The 23115-nt window shown below is 41.5% G+C and overlaps 1 protein-coding gene across 1 annotated transcript in view; it reads right to left on the bottom strand.

The window, feature by feature from the left end:
• The window catches only part of DNAH14 (dynein axonemal heavy chain 14), a 204829-nt gene that overhangs the window by 167218 nt on the left and 14496 nt on the right, over positions 1-23115 (bottom strand). Inside the window, 5 exon segments of the mRNA XM_067463629.1 lie at positions 58-314; positions 12347-12478; positions 14298-14436; positions 19192-19254; positions 22682-22794. Coding sequence (XP_067319730.1) covers positions 58-314; positions 12347-12478; positions 14298-14436; positions 19192-19254; positions 22682-22794 — 704 coding nt within the window.

Here is a 23115-nt window from a genome sequence, read left to right as displayed (position 1 = left end):
AAACTATGAAGCATGAAGTTTTAGACATAGACCTTAGTTATAAACATGGAAAACAACCTTATAAGCTTCTCATTTGTCTTCTCTTTTGGAGCAACCGTCATACTGGAACCTTTGAATATTTCCAAAAGATGATCAATAGCATTGTGAACCAATCTGCGAAGTAGTTCTTGAAAGATTCTATCAACAAGCTGAAGAAATCTAGAAAACCTCTCCATAATATATCGCCATTCAGCCTTTTCAAAGTGTTTTGAATTTTCTGTGACATCATCTGGAAAATGTTGAAAAAGCTTTTCTGCTCCTTTCATTTCAGCCACCTAAGTAGTTCAGAATAAATTATGAAAATGAATCAATATGCTAAATATCCTCCTTTCATCAGATAAAATATGTCAATTTTATTATACTAAATCTCTAGTTATCATGAGGACTTCAAATTAGATAATGTGTTATGGAAGTAAATTTAAAATTTATTCTCATACTAATAAAATTACTGCTGATGGCTCCATTGTTAGCGAAGTAGCAAATGTACTCTGGTTTTAGTCCAGATAGTAAATGAGTGATCCAAACTGCTCTGTCTAGTCTGAAAATGCTTCAGCACTTTCGAGAGCTCCTTTAAAGTTCTCACTGGAAAAGCTTCTCTTTATACCCCAGTCACTAGAAAATGAAGTACTGGTGTATCCTTCGTCATCTCACTGATCAACAATGAAGAGAGGCATGTGCTACTCTTTACTCCACTCCTTGAGCCTTCTTTTAAGTATGGCTTTATTACTTACTTACTTACTTACTTACTTAGGCGATCCCTCGTAGTCCGAGGATGATGGTCCTCCAAGTGTAGTATCCTGGCGGTGGGTCTGGAGGTGACTGTGGAGCCCTATTCTTGATCTACATCTTCTCCCACAGTGAGGGCATCAGTTTCCAGGTGGAAGGCGGTCCCGCTCAGGGTTGGCTTGATGCACCTTCCTCTTGGCACATTTCTCTTTTTCGCCCTCCATTCATGCCTCTTCAAATTCTGCAGCACTGCTGGTCACAGCTGACCTCCAACTGGAGTGCTCACAGGCCGGGGCTTCCCAGTTCTCAGTGTCTATACCAGAGTTTTTAAGGTTGGCTTTGAGCCCATCTTTAAATCTCTTTTCGTGCCCACGAACATTCCGTTTTCCATTCTTGAGTTTGGAGTAGATCAACTGCTTTGGGAGACAGTGGTCGGGCATCCGGACAGCATGGCCAGTCCAGCGGAGTTGATGGCGGCGGACCAGCACTTCAATGCTGGTGGTCTTTGCTTCTTCCAGCACGCTGACATTTTTCCACTTGTCTTCCCAAGAGATTTGCAGGATTTTTTGGAGGTAGTGCTGATGGAATCGTTCCAGGGGTTACATGTGACGTCTGTAGACTGTCCACGTCTCGCAGACGTATAGCAGGGTTGGGAGGACAATAGCTTTATAAACAAGCACCTTGGTATCCCTATGGATGTCCCGGTCCTCAAATACTCTCTGCTTCGTTTGGAAAAATGCTGCACTCTCAGAGCCCAGGCGGTGTTGAATTTCAGTGTCAATGTTGACTTTTGTGGAGAGTGGCTGCCAAGGTAACGGAAATGGTCAACATTTTCTAATGTTACACCACTAAGCTGTATTTCTGGCATTGGAGAGGGATTGGCCGGTGACTGCTGGAAGAGCACTTTGGTTTTCTCGATGTTCAATGACAGGCCAAGCTTCTCATATGCTTCTGCAAAGGTGTTTAAAGTGGTTTGTAGGTCTTCTTCTGAATGCGCACAGATGACGTTGTCATCAGCATGCTGGAGTTCTATAACAGATGTTGCAACCTTGGTTTTGGCTTTCAGTCTGCTGAGGTTAAATAGCTTGCCATCTGTCCGACAGATGATTTCCACTCCTGTGGAAAGCTTCCCATCAACAAGATGAAGTATCATAGCGATGAAGATGGAAAATAAGGTTGGGGCAATAACACATCCGTTTGACACCTGATTCCACCTTAAATGGGTCATTTTGGGAGCCATTGCTGTCCAAGACTGTTGCCATCATGTCATCATGGAGGAACCACAGGATGTTCACAAATTTGTTAGGGCACCCGATTTTTTGGAGGATGGTCCAGAGAGCGCTGCAATTCACTGTATCAAATGCCTTTGCAAGGTCAATGAATGCCATGTACAGTGGTTGATTTTGTTCCCTGCATTTTTCTTGGAGCTGTCATGCAGTGAAGATCATGTCCACTGTTCCTTTGGAGGGGCGGTAACCATTCTGGGATTCTGGGATTCTTTCATTCAATCCTTTGGTTCCATATGATGAGCGTAGAGGCTGTATGCCATGGTTTCTTGGTCCATAGATGACCTTTGTGGCTTTGAAAAATCCCTGAGCATCATGGGTATCTGCCAGGTGTTGAATTTCTTCAGCCTTCTTTGCCCACCAGATGTTCTTGAGTTCTCTTGCCTTATTATGGTGCATTTGTTAAAATGATGCCATTGTGGAAACGCTTCATGCAGAATGCATATTATTATGACTTGTGAAAAACCTAATGAATTCATTGGTGGGTGAACCTGGCCAGAATGCCTCAGTTGAAGATTTGATTCCAGCCAGGCGTGGGTCTATTTTACCTTTACTCCTCTATGCTCAGCCTGTGGTTGGGCTCATTGATCAACAGGCAGGTTGGCTGTCACCTGGATCCAGACTCATACATGTGCCAACCCTGTCAGCAGTTCTAAACAATAAAAGTTCTTTCATTCAATCCTTTGTATTGGTGTGTGGAGTAGGACTCACCCCTGAATGCTCATTTTGATTTAAAATACATTAGTTGTTACAAGAAACTTTTTGTGTTGGACAGACAGGAAAAATAAAAATAGAAGGAGAAGGGCTCAGAGGGAGTAGGAGAAAAGAGGGATATGACATAGTGCTAGCCGGTGAAGAATACATTTATAAAACTAGATTTATACACTGCACATTTTCTTCTAATGGATGAGAAGTACTCCTGGATGGGATAGATTTGACCCTGGGACAAAGAAAACTGAACTTAAGCTGTCAACTACAGGTGGGAACTACCCACAAATATATAGAATGGTTAAGGAACTTAGAAGAAAAATGCAAAACTTAAGCAGTTAAATATAGTTGTCATTTAGGAAACTGTGTAGGGAAGTTAAAATAGCAATGAAAATACTGCAAAGCGAATGAAATCTAGTAAACTGGAGTAGCATTCTAGAGCAATGGAACTAGAAACTAGAGAACACATGGCATTTAAGACATGCAGAGGCGGCCCTAGGTAATTTTCATTGGTAAGCAAACAGTATTTTGGCGCCCCCCTCCCCCGCCCCAACCAATCACTGATATATATTTTCTGTTCTTCGTGGGAGTTCTGTGTGCCGTATTTGGTTCAATTCCATCATTGATGGAGTCCAGAATGCTCTTTGATTGAACTATACATCCCAGTAAATACAAAATCAACTATACTGCAAATGCTTACTTTGCGTAATGGGTTGAGCTGCCCCTGAAGACATGAGTGAACACATATTTTTTAAATTTAAAACTTTATTTTTAACAATCATATTGCAGAGATAAATATAGGTTGCCTGTGAATTCACACATGTGGTAATTCCTGCGCGTGCGCAAGCAGCAACGGACATTCACGAGCTAACTCCCAACTGACCGTAATAAAAAGAAATTCTGGGCATCACCACAGAGTGGGGAGGACGGGCGGGGATGTGTGAATTCACAGGCTACCACTCGGGAAACTATGTTTACAGGTAAGCAGCAACCTATATTTTCCCCGCGTGGCTAGCCTGTGAATCACACATGTGGTAGACTAGCGAGCTGCTAACCTCGGTGGTGGGTGTCATGCCACAGCTGAAAATTTTTTTCATATTGCAGAGATAAATCATCAGACATATACTTTTCCACTAACTATCTCATCCAGGGTTTTATCAATTTTATCCGGTGCATTTGGCCCGCCCACTGTGTGTTATTTTTCTATCATGTTATTTGCAACTGTTTATTCTATATTTTGTTATATTATTTATGTTATTTAATGTTATTATTTCTTTCTTTTTATTTTATTTTGTTGTACTGTAATTTTGGGTGTGGCCTCATGTTAGCCACCTCGAGTCCCCTTCGGGGAGATGGTGGTTGGGTGTTGTTGTTGTTCATTCGTTCAGTCGTCTCCGACTCTTCGTGACCTCATGGACCAGCCTACGCCAGAGCTCCCTGTCGGCCGTTACCACCCCCAGCTCCCTCAAGGTCAGTCCAGTCACTTCAAGGATGCCATCCATCCATCTTGCCCTTGGTCGGCCCCTCTTCCTTTTGCCTTCCACTTTCCCCAGCATAATTGTCTTCTCTAGGCTTTCCTGTCTCCTCATGATGTGGCCAAAGTACTTCAACTTTGTCTCTAGTATCTTTCCCTCCAGTGAGCAGTTGGGCTTTATTTCCTGGAGGATGGACTGGTTGGATCTTCTCGCAGTCCAAGGCACTCTCAGCACTTTCCTCCAACACCACAGCTCAAAAGCATCGATCTTCCTTCGCTCAGCCTTCCCTAAGGTCCAGCTCTCACATCCGTAGGTTACTACAGGGAATACCATGGCTTTGACTAGGCGGATCTTTGTTGCCAGTCTGATGTCTTTACTCTTCACTATGGTTGGGTACAAATAAAGTTTTATTATTATGTATAAATAAAACACATACTTCAGAATAGTGCCTACATAATTGTTCCTCATTACACTATTTTCCCCCTTTCACCCCTCCTGTTGCAGTGATCTCTTGTCATTTGGGTTGAAGACATTCAAGGTTCCTTCCCTGGGAAGGAATCTTGTCCTTCCTTCCGAGTAAAACATTCACCCATTCCTCCATTTAGCACAAGAATAATCATCTAAAAATTACAAGAAAGGTCACCGAAGTGTTAACCCTCTATTTCTATATATTTTCATCTGTTCCTTCTTTTATGTCAGCCAATCCCATGCCAAGCTTTTCTTCTCTTGCTTCCACTGGTGTAAATAAGTCCATTGGGTATTCTCTTCTTTCTGTTTCTCCAGCATTGCTGTTTTTCCCAGCAGTTCTTGTACTTGATGCACCACCACCATCATGTCAGTTCTCATCTGGGCAAACGATTGTCCCACTTTTTAAAATTCTGCTATCACTTTGACCTTAATTCCCACAAATAATAATAATACTACTACTACTAATAATAATAATCCTTTATTTATACCCCGCTAACATCTCCCGATTATTTATTTATTTATTTCGCGCATTTCTACCCCGCCCTTCTCAACCCCCGAGGGGGGACTCAGGGCGGCTTACAAAAAGGCACAATTTGATGCCAACACAGACAATAAGATAAAAACATACATAACATATATAGGACTCGGTGCGGCTTATAAGAGGCCAAGGCCCAACACATCAATAAAACAACAGCATAACAAATACAACAATAAATAAACTCATAAAGCAAAGCAATAAGCAATAGCAATAAACATTAGACAATAACACCACGACGCATTTAAAATTGAGGACGGGCCAAATGTAATGAATAACATTTTTTTAAAATGCTGGACATGACAGGTGAAATGGATAGGTTTTTGGAGATAGGTGCGGTGTGCAGACAATCTTAAATCTCTAATAAAGTTCATTTGGGACATGATGCTGGGAATTTCCTATTCTGGGAAGGCACACTGGAACAGCCACGTCTTCAAGCTCTTCCTAAAGACTGCCAACGTTGGGGCTTGTCTGATGTCCTTGGGGAGAGAGTTCCAGAGTCGGGGGGCCACCACAGAGAAGGCCCTGTCCCTCGTCCCCACCAAACGCGCTTGCGACGCAGGTGGGATCGTGAGCAGGGCCTCTCCAGATGATCGGAGAGATCTTGTGGGTTCATATATGGAGATGCGGTCACGCAGGTAGGCGGGTCCCAAACCATTTAGGGCTTTGTAGGTAAGCACCTGCACCTTGAATTGGAACCGGAAAATGAACGGCAGCCAATGGAGCTCCTTAAACAGGAGGGTTGACCTCTCTTTGTAAGGAACACCAGTTAACAACCTGGCCGCCACCCGTTGGACCAGTTGGAATTTCCAGGCTGTTTTCAAGGGCAGCCTCACATAGAGCGCGTTACAGTAGTCCAATCTGAAGGTGACAAAGGCATGGACCACCCTGGCCAGATCAGCCTTCATGAGGTACGGTCGCAGTTGGGGCACGAGTCTCAGTTGTGCAAAAGCCCTCCCGGCCACCGCCGACGCCTGAGCTTCAAGCGTAAGTGAAGAGTCCAAGAGGACCCCCAAACTGCGAACCTGTGACTTCAGGGGGAGTGTAACCCCGTCCAGCACAGGTTGCCACCCTATAACCCGATCCGGTTTACGATCGACCAGAAGGACCTCTGTCTTGTCAGGATTAATCTTCAGTTTATTCATCCTTATCCAGACAGCCACAGCGGCCAGGCACTCGTCCAGCACCCGAGGGGCTTCCTTGGAATTAGGTGGAAAGGAGTAGTAGAGTTGTGTGTCATCTGCATAGAGATGGCACCCAACTCCAAAACTACGGATGACCTCTCCCAGCAGTTTCATGTAGATGTTAAAAAGCATGAGAGATAGAATAGAGCCTTGCGGGACCTCACAGGTCAAAGGCCAGCGGTCCAAGCAGGCATCTCCCAGCTTCACCATCTGGGATCGACCCTCCAGGAAGGACCAGAGCCATGACAGAACTGTGCCCCTGAGACCCATCCCAGAGAGACATCCCAGAAGGATACCATGATCGATGGTATCAAAAACCGCTGAGATGTCCAAGAGAACCAACAGGGTCCCCCTGTCCAGTTCCCTGAGGAGGTCATCCACCAAGGCGACCAAAGCCATCTCAGTGCTGTGGCCAAGCCTGAAGCCAGACTGTGACTGGTCCAGGTAATTGATGTCATCTAGAAAGCCCTGGAGCTGGGAGGCGACCACCCGCTCCAGCACCTTGCCCAAAAAAGGGAGGTTGGAGATTGGTCTGTAGTTGTTCAACACCGTGGAGTCAAGGGAAGCCTTTTTCAGGAGTGGTCAGACCACAGCCTGTTTTAGTCGAGATGGAAAAAAACCCCTGCTCCAGATCTGGATGAACTGATTTCTCATTGCTTGGACCTCTGCCAGAATAATCTGATTTAAATCTCCCATTTAAGCTGGTATTTCAGCTGATGTTCTTTTTTTCTTATCTATATGTATAAAAATGTAATGTTCATTTGTGGGACGCACATAACTCAAAAACCACTGGACAAAATGACACCAAATTTGGCCACAAGACACCTACTAATCCAAGAAGTGACCATCACTCAAAAAATCACCAAAAAAGTGAAAATAACTGTAAAATTTAAAAAAAGGTAGGAAATGACACAATGCATGCACAGAAATGCATTCTATGACCCCGCCCCTCCTGTTCAAGGACACAGCAAGCGCAAGAAGCACCAGCAACCATCCTCCCTCTTCCAGCCAGAGCAGGAGCTAGGAATGGATGGCATAATGGTGGGTCCGGTAAGGGGGGGGGAGCCTCATTCGTCACCAGAGATAGAAGGAAAGAAGGAGGAAAGGAAGGAGATAAGGAAAGGAGAGAAAGAGGGAAAGAAGGAAAGAGAGAAGGAAGAACGAAAGCAAAGAGCAAAGGAAGGAAGGAAAGAGGTAGAGAAGGAAGAAAGATGAGAAAGAAAATGGGAAAGAAAAAGGGAGGGGAAGGAAGGAAAGAGGTGGAGAAGGAAGGAAGAAGGAAAGACAAAAAGGGAAGGAAGGAAAGAGGGAGGAAAGGAAGGAGAGAAAGAAAGGCAACAAAGAGGGAGGGAAGGTTGGCCACAGCAACGCGTGGCGGTTACAGCTAGTTTAAATATATAATGTCTATGTCCAGGAATTACTTAGTATTTCAAGACGGCACAGCTGTTTGGTTGGAATCCTTCTTCTATTGTAGTTATCTCACTTCCTTTCATAATGATTCTGTATTTCAGCCTCTCATTTCTTCAGTCATATGTCTTCTATGTAGTGTTTATTTCAATTTGTATGTGTACAGTCGCGTGGGTATTAAATGGCTTATTATCACGATCTCTCTTTGTAGCCATGTATTGTACTTTATTGATACAGGTGTGACCTTGATACTGAATGTAGTCATAACAATGCAGGGCTCTCAGCTTAGTTCTTTTTCAAGTAAAAACTTGTATACATAATTATATAATTCCAAAATAGTTCCAAAATACAATTTATTTTATTATTATAAGTAGAATTATCTTTTCAAAACCAACTCAAAACATGTAAAGTAGATAAGGAGATACTCTTTCTTCTCCTCTGGATGAGTTAAACATGTTCCTGTTGTTATTATTGCCACTATCATTTGAATGAAAGTTAAATGTAATTAAATATCCTACCTCAAAGGACTTCCTTGCACTGTTTCTTGTTGTGTGTTTAGTTTCTTTTCTGGAAATTCAGCTTTGATTGAAGCTTTGTTCCCAAAACAATAGTCTTGTTGCAATTTAAACACAGTGTGGCTTATTGTTTTTCCAGGGGCCCCCTCTGACTTTATGTATATACCACACAAATTAGTACTCTAATGTCATTTTGGGGGGCTCAAGCTGCTGCACTACAACTCCCTTATACCAAGGGAAGATTTTCCTGTTTAGAAGTTATTGCTTTGCAGCGACCACTGTGTTTCACTTCCTCTCCTCAGAGAGCTGTGAGGAGAGGACCTCGCTCCTCCACAGTCAAATTGGAAGTCCTGAACACATAAAATTCAGCATGTTATGGAAACCATTGTGCCTAGGCTTTTTTTTAATGTTGATCAGCCATTTGCAAATTTACATCTCAGATCTCCTCTTACAAATTCAGATTAGTAATTTTTAAAACCCTGTCAGACACAACACAAGATCACCAGGATTTCCAAAAAAAGCCCTCAAGACTGGGGCAAAGATGAAACATTTGTATCAGAACTATAACTGAATCTCAGGAAGTGCTGATGACACAAATCTGGAAATGGGCCTATAATTCTGTAACTATATAGGCTGTGATACATAATCTTTTCAGGTTGTTAAGCATTTAATATGGACTTTTGATCTTGCAAGACTTTCTCGTAGTTATTACACTAGCTGTGCCCTGCCACGCGTTGCTGTGGCCTATAGTAAAACTTATCAAAGTTGAGGTAGATATCTGGACTATTATGAAAGAGAGGTCCCTACCTATTCCTTCCCCCTTTTCCTCCCCCTTTCTCTACTTTCTTCCTTCTCTCCCTCTTTCTTTCTTTCCTTCTTTCACTACTTGGTTTCATCCTTCTCTCTTTCCTTCATTCCCTCCCCCTTTCTTCCTTTGCCTTTCTTCCCTCCCTGTTTGCTTCCTTCTTTCACTTTTTATTTCCTTTTATTTCACCACCATCATAACAATAACAATAATGCAATGCATTGCCTCTGGGACCTGACACCTCTCCCATTCCCCCTAAAAGGGTCTCATAGGAACAATAGCATCATCATAATAATAATAGAAATAACAACCTTTACCCGCCACGTGTTGCTGTGGCCAATCTTCCCTCTTTCTCTCCTTCTTTCCCTCCCTCCCTCCCTCCCTCCCTCCTTCCTTCCTTCCTTCCTTCCTTCCCATCTTTCCTTCTCCTCTTCTTTCTCTATCTCTTTCCTTCCTTCCCCCTTTTTCTTTCTCTTCTGCTGTCTCTCTTTTCTTTCCTTCCATCTTTCCTTTTCTTTCCTTTTGTTCTTCCTCTAACTTTCCTTCCTTCCCCCTTTTTCTTTACCTCCCTTTCTCTTTCTTCCTTCTTTCCTTCCTTCCTGTCTTTCCTAGATTTTGACAGGGCGGGAAGGGGCGGGGTGGGGTTTGGAGGTGGCGTGAAGTAAAAGGAGGTAAGATTGGGGCAGGGGAGTGATGGAGCGTGGGGTTGCGTGTGTGTGTGCGGCAGCAGGGGGAGTGATGGAGCGTGGGGTTGCGTGTGTGTGTGCGGCGGCGGGGGGAGTGGGGTTGCGTGTGTGTGTGTGGTGGCGGGGGGAGTGGGGTTGCGTGTGTGTGCGGCGGTGGGGGGAGTGATGGAGTGTGGGGTTGCGTGTGTGTGTGTGGCGGCGGGGGGAGTGGGGTTGCGTGTGTGTATGCGGTGGCGGGGGGAGTGATGGAGCGTGGGGTTGCGTGTGTGTGTGCGGCAGGGGGTCTGTGTGTGTGGGAAGTGGCGCGGTGGGGCTTGGAGTGGGCATGGTTTCCGCAGAGGGAACGTTGGCCGGAAGGCCATGTGCACGCGCCAGGGAACTTGCGGCTGGGCGCCAATGCGCATGCTCAGTTGTTTTGCCGTTTTGTGAGTGTGTTGCTGTGTTGTTTTTTATTTTGAGTAGATATGTTTGTACTTTGTGGGTTGTGTTATGGGCACGGGAATTTTAGTTAAGTTTCGTTGGGAGATTTTTGAGTTTTGTTGTTTTGCCGTTTTGTGAGTGTGTTGTTGTGATGTTTTTCATTTTGAGTAGATATGTTTGTACCTTGTGGGTTGTGTTATGGGCACGGGGATTTTGGTTAAGTTTCATTGGGTTTTTTTGAGTTTTGTTGTTTTGCCGTTTTGTGAGTGTGTTGTTGTGTTGTTTTTCATTTTGAGTAGATATGTTTGTACCTTGTGGGTTGTGTTATGGGCACGGGGATTTTGGTTAAGTTTCGTTGGGTTTTTTTGAGTTTTGTTGTTTTGCCGTTTTGTGAGTGTGTTGTGTTGTTTTTCATTTTGAGTAGATATGTTTGTACCTTGTGGGTTGTGTTATGGGCACGGGGATTTTGGTTAAGTTTCGTTGGGGTTTTTTTGAGTTTTGTTGTTTTGCCGTTTTGTGAGTGTGTTGTTGTGTTGTTTTTCATTTTGAGTAGATATGTTTGTACCTTGTGGGTTGTGTTATGGGCATGGGAATTTTGGTTAAGTTTCGTTGGGGGGTTTTTGAGTTTTGTTTCCTCGTTGGATGCCCCTAACAAATTTATATATATAGATTATTATGGTGGTCCCTAAACATGGAGGCATGATTGCTATGTTTAAAAGAATTTTATAACTTGTTACTACCACCCAGAAAAGTTATTTTTTTCATATGCCGGCTCCCAGAAACCAGACTAATGGCATCCATGATCCAGTAAGTACTTATGACACACAAGTGCTCCCTAGCTATATTCCACATAACATTCAGTATTATTGAAGATCTAAAAGATCTGATACACACAAAATGCTGTTTGATATACATTTAAGGCAGAGATGGGGGAAATGCAGGTCACAAATTGTATCTAGCCTCCAAGAGTGTTTTCTCTTCATGTTCCACAGTGTTTTGTACACATTTTTTAAAAAAGCTAAAATGTCCCACTTGGGGGTGATTTCATCATACTGACTCACCCATCCCCACTTACCCCTTAGGCAAATACCTCTGTTCTTAATTTTGTCACATTATGTGCAGGTAAATGAATGAGAGGTGAGCTGGAAAAGTTACTTCCTTTCTGATGACAGAAGTCAAATAGTAATATCAATACTGGGGAAGGAACAAAATTCACAAAAGTCTATCTTTACCCTCACTAGTTTCACTGAAGCACAAGTGGAGTGCATTATGATTCCAGTCTGAAGAGCATCCATATTTAGGCAGAGATTCATAAAAATTATCTGTGTTAAACTCTATCTTGATTCTATTTAGCAGAATTGCCATTCTCCCTCCTCCCCTGTGATTTAAGAGGGAAAAGAAAAGATCAAGAGAAGCCTCTAGAAAAAAATGACTACAATTATTGTTTTATGGAACCTGGACCAGAAGGATTAGAGAGAAGAGAAATGTGGATGTAGTCCTCTTGACTGAAGAATGATTCAGAGATTTCAGAGTATCTCAAGATACTATGAAATATCATAGCCTTGAAATATCAGAAGCACCTTAGGAACAGAGGTGAAAGAGCAAATACTGTTTATGGTCAATTTCCGTGATAGAGAATCATAGAATCATAGAATTGTAGAGTTGGAAGAGACCTCATGGGTCATCCAGTCCAACCCCTTGCCAAGAAGCAGGAATATTGCATTCAAAGCACCCCTGAGAGATGGCCATCCAGCCTCTGTTTAAAAGCTTTCAAAGAAGGAGCCTCCACCACTCTCCAGGGAGAACATCAGTGCAGTACTTGTATCTACCCCTGAGTAAGTCCAATTTCTTAAAGTGGAAAGAACAAGATCTCATTCTATTCTGTATCCAATATTATATAATTTATTCATTCATTTGTTTTTTATATCTGAACATTCTTCATAAATAATCAAAGTAGCTAACAAATAATATTTGATATGGTACAATACACAAATATCATTGAAGTTCTAAATGTAAAAACTGAGCTACATAATAAATACAGTAAATATATGCAAAATAAAAATGTAAGAAATAAAGGGATTTATGATATTACCTTTAATAAAGAGCTCTGAATTACTTTGATTACTTTGTCTTTAAAAGTTTGTACTAGAGAAAGTGCTTGTTGACTCTGTTGATATTGTTTCTCACAAAATTCATTCAAAGAGTAAGTGTGGGAAGTGTCTACCTAGTAAAACAAAGAAAAAAATCACAACAAATATAGAGATTTCCTATCAAACTTTTGACTCACATGTGAAAGTATGTTATTCTCAACATACACAAAGCAACTTGAAGAAACTAGGTTCTTGTGGGTTTTCTCGGGCTATAGAGCCATGTTCTAGAGGCATTTCTCCTGACGTTTCGCCTGCATCTATGGCAAGCATCCATCCAGAACTTGAAGAAAATTTGTTTTAAAACAAGAAAATGTATTACAAATAATGATGGGAACTTACTTTTTCAAGCTAGCAAATGTGACAACTATACAGAACATAAGAGTCAAATTAATTATACTTAGCATTACTTAAGTCCCAACTAGTACAAAGAATGAGGGGAGAAAAAAAACAATTGACATTTAGGGTAGCATCTTGATCAGTACTTGTGACTGTAAACTGGCAACTTTTGGAAATCTGGCTTATAATGACTAGTAATAAAACACAACTCCAAAAACCTAATTCTTAGAAGGGTATCCAAGGGCAGGCCTGTAGTGAGGGGGTGGTTTTAGGGGTTCAACCCCCCCCCCCCGAAATGTTTCAGATTTTTTTAAAAAAACAAATCCCCATGCTAAGTCTATGAGATGCAAAAAATTAAGAGTCCCTCCAGAACTGTAAGCACTATCTCAAGCAAATATTGACAATTTATTCACACTGTCATTACTTGCAGCAATAGCCGATGTAGCAAAGCAACCAAGTTTGGGGGGGGGGGGTGTTGAATGCTCTCATTAAGGAGGTCAGACTTGGTGGAAGTGGTTGACAGGGGCGGAGCTGCAGGCTATTGAAGGTTGCTCTGCCCCCTGCTGTACTCTTTGCTTCAGCGTGAGCTAGGAGGCAGGTCTCCACCCACCCCCCTGAAATTTTCAACCCTCCCTGAAATTTTCAACCCCCCCCCCCCCCACCGAAATTGTCAACCCTCCCCGAAATTTTTTTCTGGCTACAGCCCTGTCCAAGGGGTTACAAATTGGGTGTTCAGGACATTGTGACTGCAGTGCTTTCCCAGAAATTTGTTGTGAACAGTTATAGCAGAACACTGAAGGATCTCTTTAGTAATCAATCTCAATGTGTCCTACAACCAGGAGAGTTCTGAGGTCAGCATTTGCCAACATCCCAATCTACAGCACCTCAGAAATTCTTCAGTTGGTGTACTGCTTGGCTTAAGAGATGAATTGGGTGGGGTGGGATAGCAGAAGCAGGAATAGTGATGACAGGTTTCAATTATTGGAGCTACATTTGATAATGAAGGATTTTGTTCATTTTCTCTCCTGTATCAGCTGAAAACAGAACTAAATACTAATTTATAGTTAGGGTAATCACATTACAGTATCTTGTTACATTTATAACCTTTTTTCCCAGTGAATTCAAGATAGCACTTTACTTTCACAGCAATGTTATGAAGTAGATTGGACTCCGATATAGTGACCGGATCAAGTTCACCCAATATTCCATTCCGTGGTGAATAACTGGAGTATGCATTAGTCTCCTAGGTTCAGTCTCCCATGGCAAGCAAGTCCTCTCTCTTTCAGCACTCCTCGGGCCACAAAAGATATTTTGAATCAATTGAGCATTTAGTCATCAACTGACTTTTACAGACAGATATTTAAAATGTGGGGTGTTTTCACTTTATGTTTTTAAATCATTTAAGTTGCTTTAAATGCCATATGTGTCTGGGCTTTCAGATAATACCTTACTTGACTATCTGTAGCTTTTAAATTATTCATGTTGTTGGCTGAGATAAGTAAACAAATACATTTAGATTAGGGTTTTTTTTGTATTCTAAATATTGTTTCTTCTCACCTTTAAAAAATGAATAGTTAGATCCTCTGAAGATTTATTTCTCTTAGGGCTACTCACATCCACGCACAACGCTTGGATATAAAGCAAGCATCTTTGCAATATCTCATCAACAAAAAACAGTTGTTTGTATATCACCATTCTATAAACAAGAAGTTTGAAATGTTAAATTCTCTTTACAGAAATATATTTGATGTCAACACTTATACTGGCATTATAAGCTGCATACTGCATCTTCAACTTAATGATAGAAATGTGTATACTTGGAAAAATATCCCTTATTTGCTCTGGCTTTTAGAAAGAAATTAAAATAATGGTTTTGTGACCAGGCTTTTGGACAGTAGATGTATGTAGCACTTTAGAGGGACATTGACTGGAACGGCGATATGGCTAATAAGACTGTTTTACTGTTTTAATGACTGCTGATGTATTGTTTTAATTATTATTCAGGTACAATTGTGGTATTATTATTGTAATTGTTATGTAGTGGCATCGTATCGGTGCCCATTGTAAGCCGTCCTGAGTCCCCCTTCGGGGATAGAGAAGTGACGGGGTAGAAATACCAAAAATAAATAAATATTTTCCTGATCCACATGAACTCATGCTTGCTACATTAGCACCATATGCAGCAATCACATCTTGGCAAGTTTGTCTTTGGCATCCTCACGTATCTCCTGGGCAAGGTCATCTTATAATAATAATAATAATAATAATTATTATTATTATTATTATTATTTGTACCCTACCACCATTGTTGTTTTTAAATGGTTTTAAAATTGTGTTAGATTTTAGCCTGTTCTTGTAAGCCACTCCGAGCCCCAGGGGAGTGGCGGCATATAAGTTTGAATTATAAATAAATAAATAAATCTCCCCAAGGGACTCAGGACAGCTCACAAAAGCACTCCAAGTGCCACGTGCAGACAACAATACATAAGTGTAAATACAATGACCTAAGTGCATAAAAATCTCATTAATAAGATTATAGAAATTTTAAAATTATAAAATTCCTAAAATTATAAAATTCCTAAAATCCACTTCCTGGCAGAAACAATCATGTGACTTGTTGGCTTTTATCAACCAATTTGGGTCACCCTCTACACCTCCTCCAGCACCAATGCAAACTGCTCAGGACTGTTACACAAAACAAAACCTGTAAATCATTTGTATTCAAAATTCTGGGTGAAAGGCAATTCTTAATAAAGTGGTTTAAGGATCAAAATCCCAATTGAAATACAAAATGTCATGAACCTTGTGTGTCAAGATAGTAGGCAAGAAGAACTATAATTTTTATTTTGGTCTTTGTAGACAGGGCCCTTGTTTGCTGCATGATCACATTCCACCCTATTTTTTAGATTCCTGTGCAGACTTCTTGGGATGGATCTACACTGCCAAATAATGCAGTTTGAACGGCGTTATATGGTCAGTGTAGACCCATATGAGGCAATTCAATACAGTTCAGACTGCATTATATGGATCAACGACGACCATATATTGCAGTTCATACTGCAACTGCATTCTTTGACAGTGTAGATCCAGACATAGGGAACATCTACACGAACCTCTAAATCTGATGCTAGCCCAGAGCAGTAGAAATCTGATTCCTGTCCAGATGTCTTAGGACACATCTTCATATCCCACTAAATTTGAGGTTGGTACTGGTAACCCATATGAAACTCATAATTCTTAACTATGACAAATTAGATAGCCCATGCTAACCATCATTCCTCCTCTCTCCTAAGAATGTAGTAAGAGCAGTTCTGGATCAAAATAAGGGTTTACCTATTCCACTATTTGGTGACCAGATTTCTATGGTAAGCTCAGCAGCAAAGCAGTACAATTTTTTGGCTGATAGGTTAAGTGCTATAAAGAGATAAACTGCCTCTGATAATGGAAATAATACATACTCATCATGGGGAAAAGTAATTTTGAACCTTATCTTTAAAGTGTGTATCTGTATCAACAACACACACATGAATGAATATGCCCTGCCCACCCTTCATGAATTGTTTCCAGCAGGACTGCCCAGTCAATTTTAAACTGTGAATTTTAAGTTTACTTTCTATTTGTATTTTAATATTTGTATTTATTTTGTATTTTATATTGTACTAGCTGTCCCCTGCCACACGTTGCTGTGGCCCAGTCTGATGATCTGGAAAATAATGTAATTTCTTTATGCTTGTGGGTAAACAGTATTTCTTGTTGTTTCTTTGTCAGTGTTGTTTAGATTGTCTGGTTTGCCTACTCTAGAACATGCAACATATCATTGTCCTTCTTTAGGGGTCCCTTTCAAATCTGATACTATAACTCTCTGTGTGTGAATCATATATATCTATCTATATCTATGGCTGGATGGCTCTTTGCCAGGAGGGCTTTGATTATGCTTTCTTGCCCTGGTGAAGGGAGTTGGACTGGATGGCCTTAAGTATGGGGGTCCTGTGTGGGAAGCTTGCCCCAATTCTGTCGTTGGTGTGGTTCAGCATGCTCTTTGTAGATGAACTATAAATCCCAGTAACTACAACTCCCAAAGGTCAAGGACTATTTTCCCCAAACTACATCTGTGTTCATATTTGGGCATATGGAATATTCATGCCAAATTTGGTCCAGATCCATCATTGTTTGAGTCCACAGTGCTCTCTGGATGTAGGTGAATTACAACTCCCAAACTCAAGGTCAATGCCCACCAAACCCTTCCAGTGTTTTCTGTTGGTCATGGGAGTCCTGTGTGCCACGACTGGTTCAATTCCATCATTGGTGGAGTTCAGAATGCTCTTTGATTGCAAGTAAACTATAAATCCCAGCAACTATAATTCCCAAATGACAAAATAATTTTTTTGAGTGATGGTCACTCCTTGGGTTAGTCAGTGTCTTGTGGCCAAATGTGGCGGCAATTCGTTCAGTGGTTTTTGTCATGCCCCCCACTTCTGGCTCATTTGCGGCGGAAGAGAACTGGTGGCTAGCCCCGCCCACGGACTATATGTACTCGAGGAGGGTGGGCGGGGCTAGGCAGGAATAAAATGTCTATTTTTATTTTCCAGAAGTTTCCGAAAGCTGTACTGTGCAGGCGCAGAGATACCAAATGTGCAATTCAGTTGACTACAACAGGAAACTTGTGTGTGTGTGTGGCCATGTGTGTGTGCTTGCATTCTGGTGCAAGTACGGTCAGCAAGTCTTGCAGAATGGTTGCATTGTATTCTCTTCCAGCAGCTTTATGATTTTAAAGCAGAGAGTCCTCCCTATGTGATGTGAGGGCTGTTATTTTGAAGTAGAGGCAGTAGTAATAGTAATATTTTGAAGTAGAGGCAGCTATCTGGACAATTATGAAGCGGATGTACCTACCTATTAGATGTGGATGATGATATTATTACTACAACTATGAAGCAGAGGCATTGGTTATAACATTATGGTAATGAAGCAGAGATATCCAGTGTTTGGATATGTTATGAAGCAGAGGCTGAAATCCGTGTTGATGTTATCGCTATTGTGTGTGTGGCCATGTGTGTGCACTTGCAAGCATGTGTATTAGGGAAGGTTTGTTTTCTCCCTCGTGTAGGAGGGGTTGAGCCAGTGAAGTCATTGTAGTGCTTACTGGTATCCTCTTCTAGCAGCTGCTGGGACATTTATGATTATAAAGGTGAGGACTGTTATTTTGAAGCAGAGGGTGCAACCAGTGTTGTTGCGGTTTGGCTGAAACTGAGAACATCTTCCCCGCCCACCCGCCATCACACACACACACACACACACACACATCAATTTGCTCAAAAACAAATGCAAAGCAGTGCTTTTAATCTATCTGGATCTCCTTTGTCTCTGCTGCCTCTGATGATTGATTGCTGAAGGGAGGAAGCCTTGCAAGTTTTGCAAAGGCAACGGGAGTAGCCGAGAGAGGAGAGTAGAGGCCCTTCTCTCTCTCTTGCTCTTTCTCCAGGCTGTCAAAAGAGCCTTCTCTCCTCTCTCCCATGCTTCATTCTCTCTTTCCTCTGTTGCCACAGTGGGCGAGGAGGAAGAGGAGGAAAGGGAAGGGGAAGAGGTCATCGTGGTCAGGGAGATTGCCCATCAAGTGGTGAATCCAAGGGGAAGGAAGGAGGGAGGGAAGGGTTGAGAAGGAAAGGAAGCTGCTGGAAGGGAGAAAGGAGAAGGAGGAAGAGGATGGGCCTGTTGGAGGGAAGAACTGATGCACTTTCACAGACATTAATTAACTAATTCTTCAGAAAGAAGAAAGCGAAGGCGAGGTAGAGGTCTTTGCCTGAGGGAAGGTGGTCTCATCTCAGTTATGTTATAAGCACGGGCTAGGCTCTGGAGTGGAAGGAAGCTTGTCTTCCAAGCCCTGGGCATCCTGGACGCCTGCAGCTTGCTTTGCCCTTCACTTACACCTTCCCGGTGAGGCGCCCCCTCACATCATCACAAGGACTGTGTTAAGTCACTTCTTTCTACAAATCCTGGTGAGTGGATTTCCTTCTACTGTACCTGTACAGCATCGCTCTTGCTGCTTGCATACAGCAGAGATGCAGCCACAGCCGTTTTTGAGCTCCCCCCACCATATGTGGTGACTGCAGATTCTCCAGTCCAGCACAGAAGTTTCAGCACCTGCCCTATAAAACAACACCTGGCGTATAAGACAACTTTTGATAAGATTTTCCTGGGTTAAAAATTAGTCTTATACACCAGAAAATATAGTATGTATTTTGTGGTAGTTTGTTTTAATGTATGTGTTTTATGGTGATATGTTTTATCTGTGTTGGGGCCTTACCTCGAGCCATGAGGAGAGGTAGGTAACAAATAATATTTATTATCACCGCCATCATCTAGAATGGTATTACAATATAAAACTAAAATTTTTATGTATTCTAGAGATATGTTCTTAAACGGTCCTGTGCTCATAACACTCCTTCACACTTACTTGCTCTTCTTTACTTTTGATCTCTTAACTTTGCTTTTCCACACAATAAAATATTTAATTTTTCTGGAAAGAAAAGAAAAGACTTTATGAAAAACGGGGAGAAATCAGAAATGGATTTTACTTGGAAAAGCATGTATTTAAAAGATTAAGACACTCCTGATGTGGCCCAAAGTTGGAGAAAGATGTTAATCCAAAATTTCATGGAGGGTCTCAGAACACAAGAACTTGATGTGGAGAAACAGACCAGACCTTTGGGGCAAATTCTGAATGTGCTACAAAATTGCTGTCAAAAGATTAAGAGACTCGATCCTCAGATGGCAACTGGGAGACCCTGTAAAAATGGATGTCAAGAAAACGGTAATTCTGAAAGACTTTGGATACAGCATAAGAGTCTGTGAAATGGTCATAATTAACTTCAGCGTTATTACTAATAACTACAAAAAAAATTCAAGAAGAGTGAGTGAAATTTCAGGACTTGTTGGATAAAAATACTACTACCCTATATATACACTTTTTAATACTTATTAACACCTCATTCAAGAACCTCTGGATAAAAAAAACCCCTAATGCAAACATCTGTCACACATTCTCTTTGAGATTGACCAACTTTCTCCCAACCTTTTCCACTCCAGATTTGGAAGACTACAACGTCTATAAATGATTAATGTTATGGTCCAAGAATAAGCATTGCTAGCATTTGGTTATGCTAGCCAGAGTTGCTGGGATTTGCAGTTCAATAGTCAGCATCACAGGCTATCTATCACTTGTGGCCAAGTATGATTGCCTTCCGAGTGTAGGGTCTTGGCAGTAGATCCGTACATGACTATAGAGACATATTCTTGATTTGCATGTTCTGTTGCAGTGAGAACATCCATTTCCAGATGGAAGGTGGTCCCAACAAGGGGTGGCTTGACGTGCCTTCCTCTTAACACATTTCTCCCTTTCATCTTCCATTTGTGCCTCTTTGAATTCCACAGCCCTGTTGGTAATAGTTGACCACTGCTATTTGTCCACCTGTCTTCCCAAGAGATTTGCATGATTTTTAGAGGCAATGCTGATGGAATCATTCCATAAGTTGAGTGTGATATCTATAGATTGTCCATGTTTCACAGGCATACAACAGTGTTGGAAGAACAATAGCTTTATAAACATGCCTTGTGATATCCCTACAAATGCCCCAATCCTCAAATATTCTCTGCTTCATTAAAAAAAAAAGCTACAGTTGCAGAGCTTAGATGATGTTGTATTTCAGTGTTGATGTTAACTTTTGTGGAGAGGTGGCTGCCAAGGTAGTGGAAATTGTCAACATTACACCATTAAACTGTATTTCTGGCCATGCAGATAACGCCTGGGGCCTGTTGAAAGAGCACTTTGGTTTTCTTGATGTTCAGTAAGAAGCCAGTCTTTTTGTATGCTTCTGCAAACATGTTTAGAGTGGCTTCTAGGTCTTCTTCTGAATGAGCACAGCCTACATTATCATCAGCACATTGGAGTTCTGTAACAGACGTGACCTTGGTTTTGGCTTTCAGTCTGCTGAGGTTAACTAGCTTGCCATCTGTCTGATAGATTTCCACATGGGTGTGAAGCTTCCCATCAACAAGGTAAAGTATCATAGCGATGAAGATGGAAAATAAGGTTGGGGCAATAACACATTCCTATTTGACACCTGATTTCACTTTAAATGGGTCACTTTGGGAACTACTGCTGTCCAAGACTGTTGACATCATGGATGAGTCGCAGAATGTTCACCAATTTCTCAGGGCATCCAATTTTTTGGAGGATAGTCCAGAGAGCACTGTGATTCAATGTGTCGAATGCCTTTGCAAGGTCAATGAGTGCCATATACAGAGGTTGATTTTGTTCCCTGCATTTTTCTTGGAAAATGAGCATATCCACTGTTCCTCTGGAGAGGCAAAAGCCATTCTGGGATTTGGAAGGATGTCTTCTGAAATAGGTATAAGGAAGTTTGCCAGGATTCTTGTGTGGATTTCCCAGCAGAGGTTAGAACGGAGATACCTCGATAGTTTCCACAATCTGTTCTTTCCCCCTTTTTGATAAGGATAATGAAATCTGCTGGGATTTCTCAGATGCCCAGACTTTTTCAATGAGCTGGAGGAGTTGTTGTGTCAGCTGTGGGTCACCCTCTTTAAATATTTCATCAGGGATCTGCAAGCTTTGTATTTTTAGTTGGTTGATAGCTTTGCTGACTTCTTCCAAACTAGGCTGTGACTTGTAATTCAATAGTATCTAGGGTGTCATAGGATTCCCATTGCTGTTATCTATATAAATAAAAATCTAAATGTCTGTTTATTCAAAACCTTAAATCTCCCCAAATACTTCACTGATTGCTTTCAGTTTTTGACGCAACATAGCATTCAAATAGGCACGTTTTTATGTTTTCGCATACTATTATATATATGTCACACCTGTGACAAATAAAAATGTATTTTTTTCAAAAAACAGCGCCTTTTGCAGGACGTCAAAGTAACACACACTATACTACATATTTTTCTATTTTATTTCAATCTTTTCAAATGTATTGCTATATCGAATTCTCTTTTCAATTTAGCTTCATTTTGATTTAATTGTGTTGGAACTGAGATGTGCCATTTACCATAGTGTTCATTTCATGAGTATAGTTTATTGTTGTCCTTCTTTGCTTTGGAGTGGCTCGCTCTGCCCTGAAAGGGGGGGATTGCGCGGGGGCACACAATGTTGATGGGCCTCGGGGTCACGCCTTTGTCTTCCCCCCTCAACACTGCTTCTCTGCCTCACTCCGAACATGCACCTGAGGGAGAGGGAGCTCCCCTTGGCCACCTGCCCAAAGAGCCAATCCTCTTTGGGCAGGTAAGGCAGGCCTCACCCCTTGGGCTCTGTGCGGACATGCACATCATGTCCCCTCCATTCGGTTTCCCTAACTTCAAAGCTCTTCCTTTAAAAAAAGCCCTCGCTGTCAATCATTGTATCATCTGAGGGTGCCGGGCCTTCCTCCCTCCTTCTCTCCTCCAGTGCCACCCCGTCCTCAGGAATGCTTTTTTACGTTTATTATTTACTTCATTGGGGTCCTTTGGGTGCCCTGTGTCTTTCTTTAGGCTCCTTCCACACAGTTGTATATGATCCACATTGAACTGGGTTACATGGCAGTCTTGACTCAGATAACCCAATTCAAAGCAGACATTGTGGATGATATGCCTTGATATTCTGGGTTCTACGGCAGTAAGGAAGGGCCCTATATCTACACTGACATATAATCCACTACGAAGCAGGCCTTGTGGATTCTCTTTCTTGATATTCTGGAATGAAGATGTCCTCATTCCTTGCATTCCTATGGTTCCAATGAATATGCTATTTCTACTTAGGAGATTGCAATTCCCAATTGGACTGGTGTTTGCAATCACCATCAGTATATAAAGATTTCAAGTTATATCAGAAAATGCCTTTCTATATGTGGAAGAGTACTTCTTGATCAAACTTATACTTAAGGTCTTACCTGAAGTTAAAACATATCTTAATACTACGTAAGGCATAATAAAGTTGTCTTTCATATAACCACTCTATTACTGGCCTTATTTCCATTTTTTCTTCTCCACACACCAAGGTAAACTAGAAAAATGAAGTAAAATCAGATTTAGGAATTGATTCAGAGTCAAAAATTAATTGTTTGAGCAGCTATTAAATTACTTTCATAACTATGAACTATTTTACATTAGCAGTTTCTTTTACATGAGATGAATGATTATTTAGACTTACAATATGCTCTTTTAAGATTTCTATTTCTGTAAGTTACATTCATTTTTGTATGGCTTCAAACATTTATCAGAGATAAGCATAAATGTCAACAGTTTCCATAAAAGAACATAAAGAAAACATTAGGGCTGGGCAACCACGGAAAAATTTGTTTCTAAACTCGATTCGTTTTTGGGG

Source organism: Anolis sagrei, chromosome 1 (genome assembly GCF_037176765.1).
Source record: "Anolis sagrei isolate rAnoSag1 chromosome 1, rAnoSag1.mat, whole genome shotgun sequence".
Lineage (NCBI taxonomy): Eukaryota > Metazoa > Chordata > Lepidosauria > Squamata > Dactyloidae > Anolis > Anolis sagrei.
This window is presented reverse-complemented; position numbering and strand designations above follow the sequence as displayed.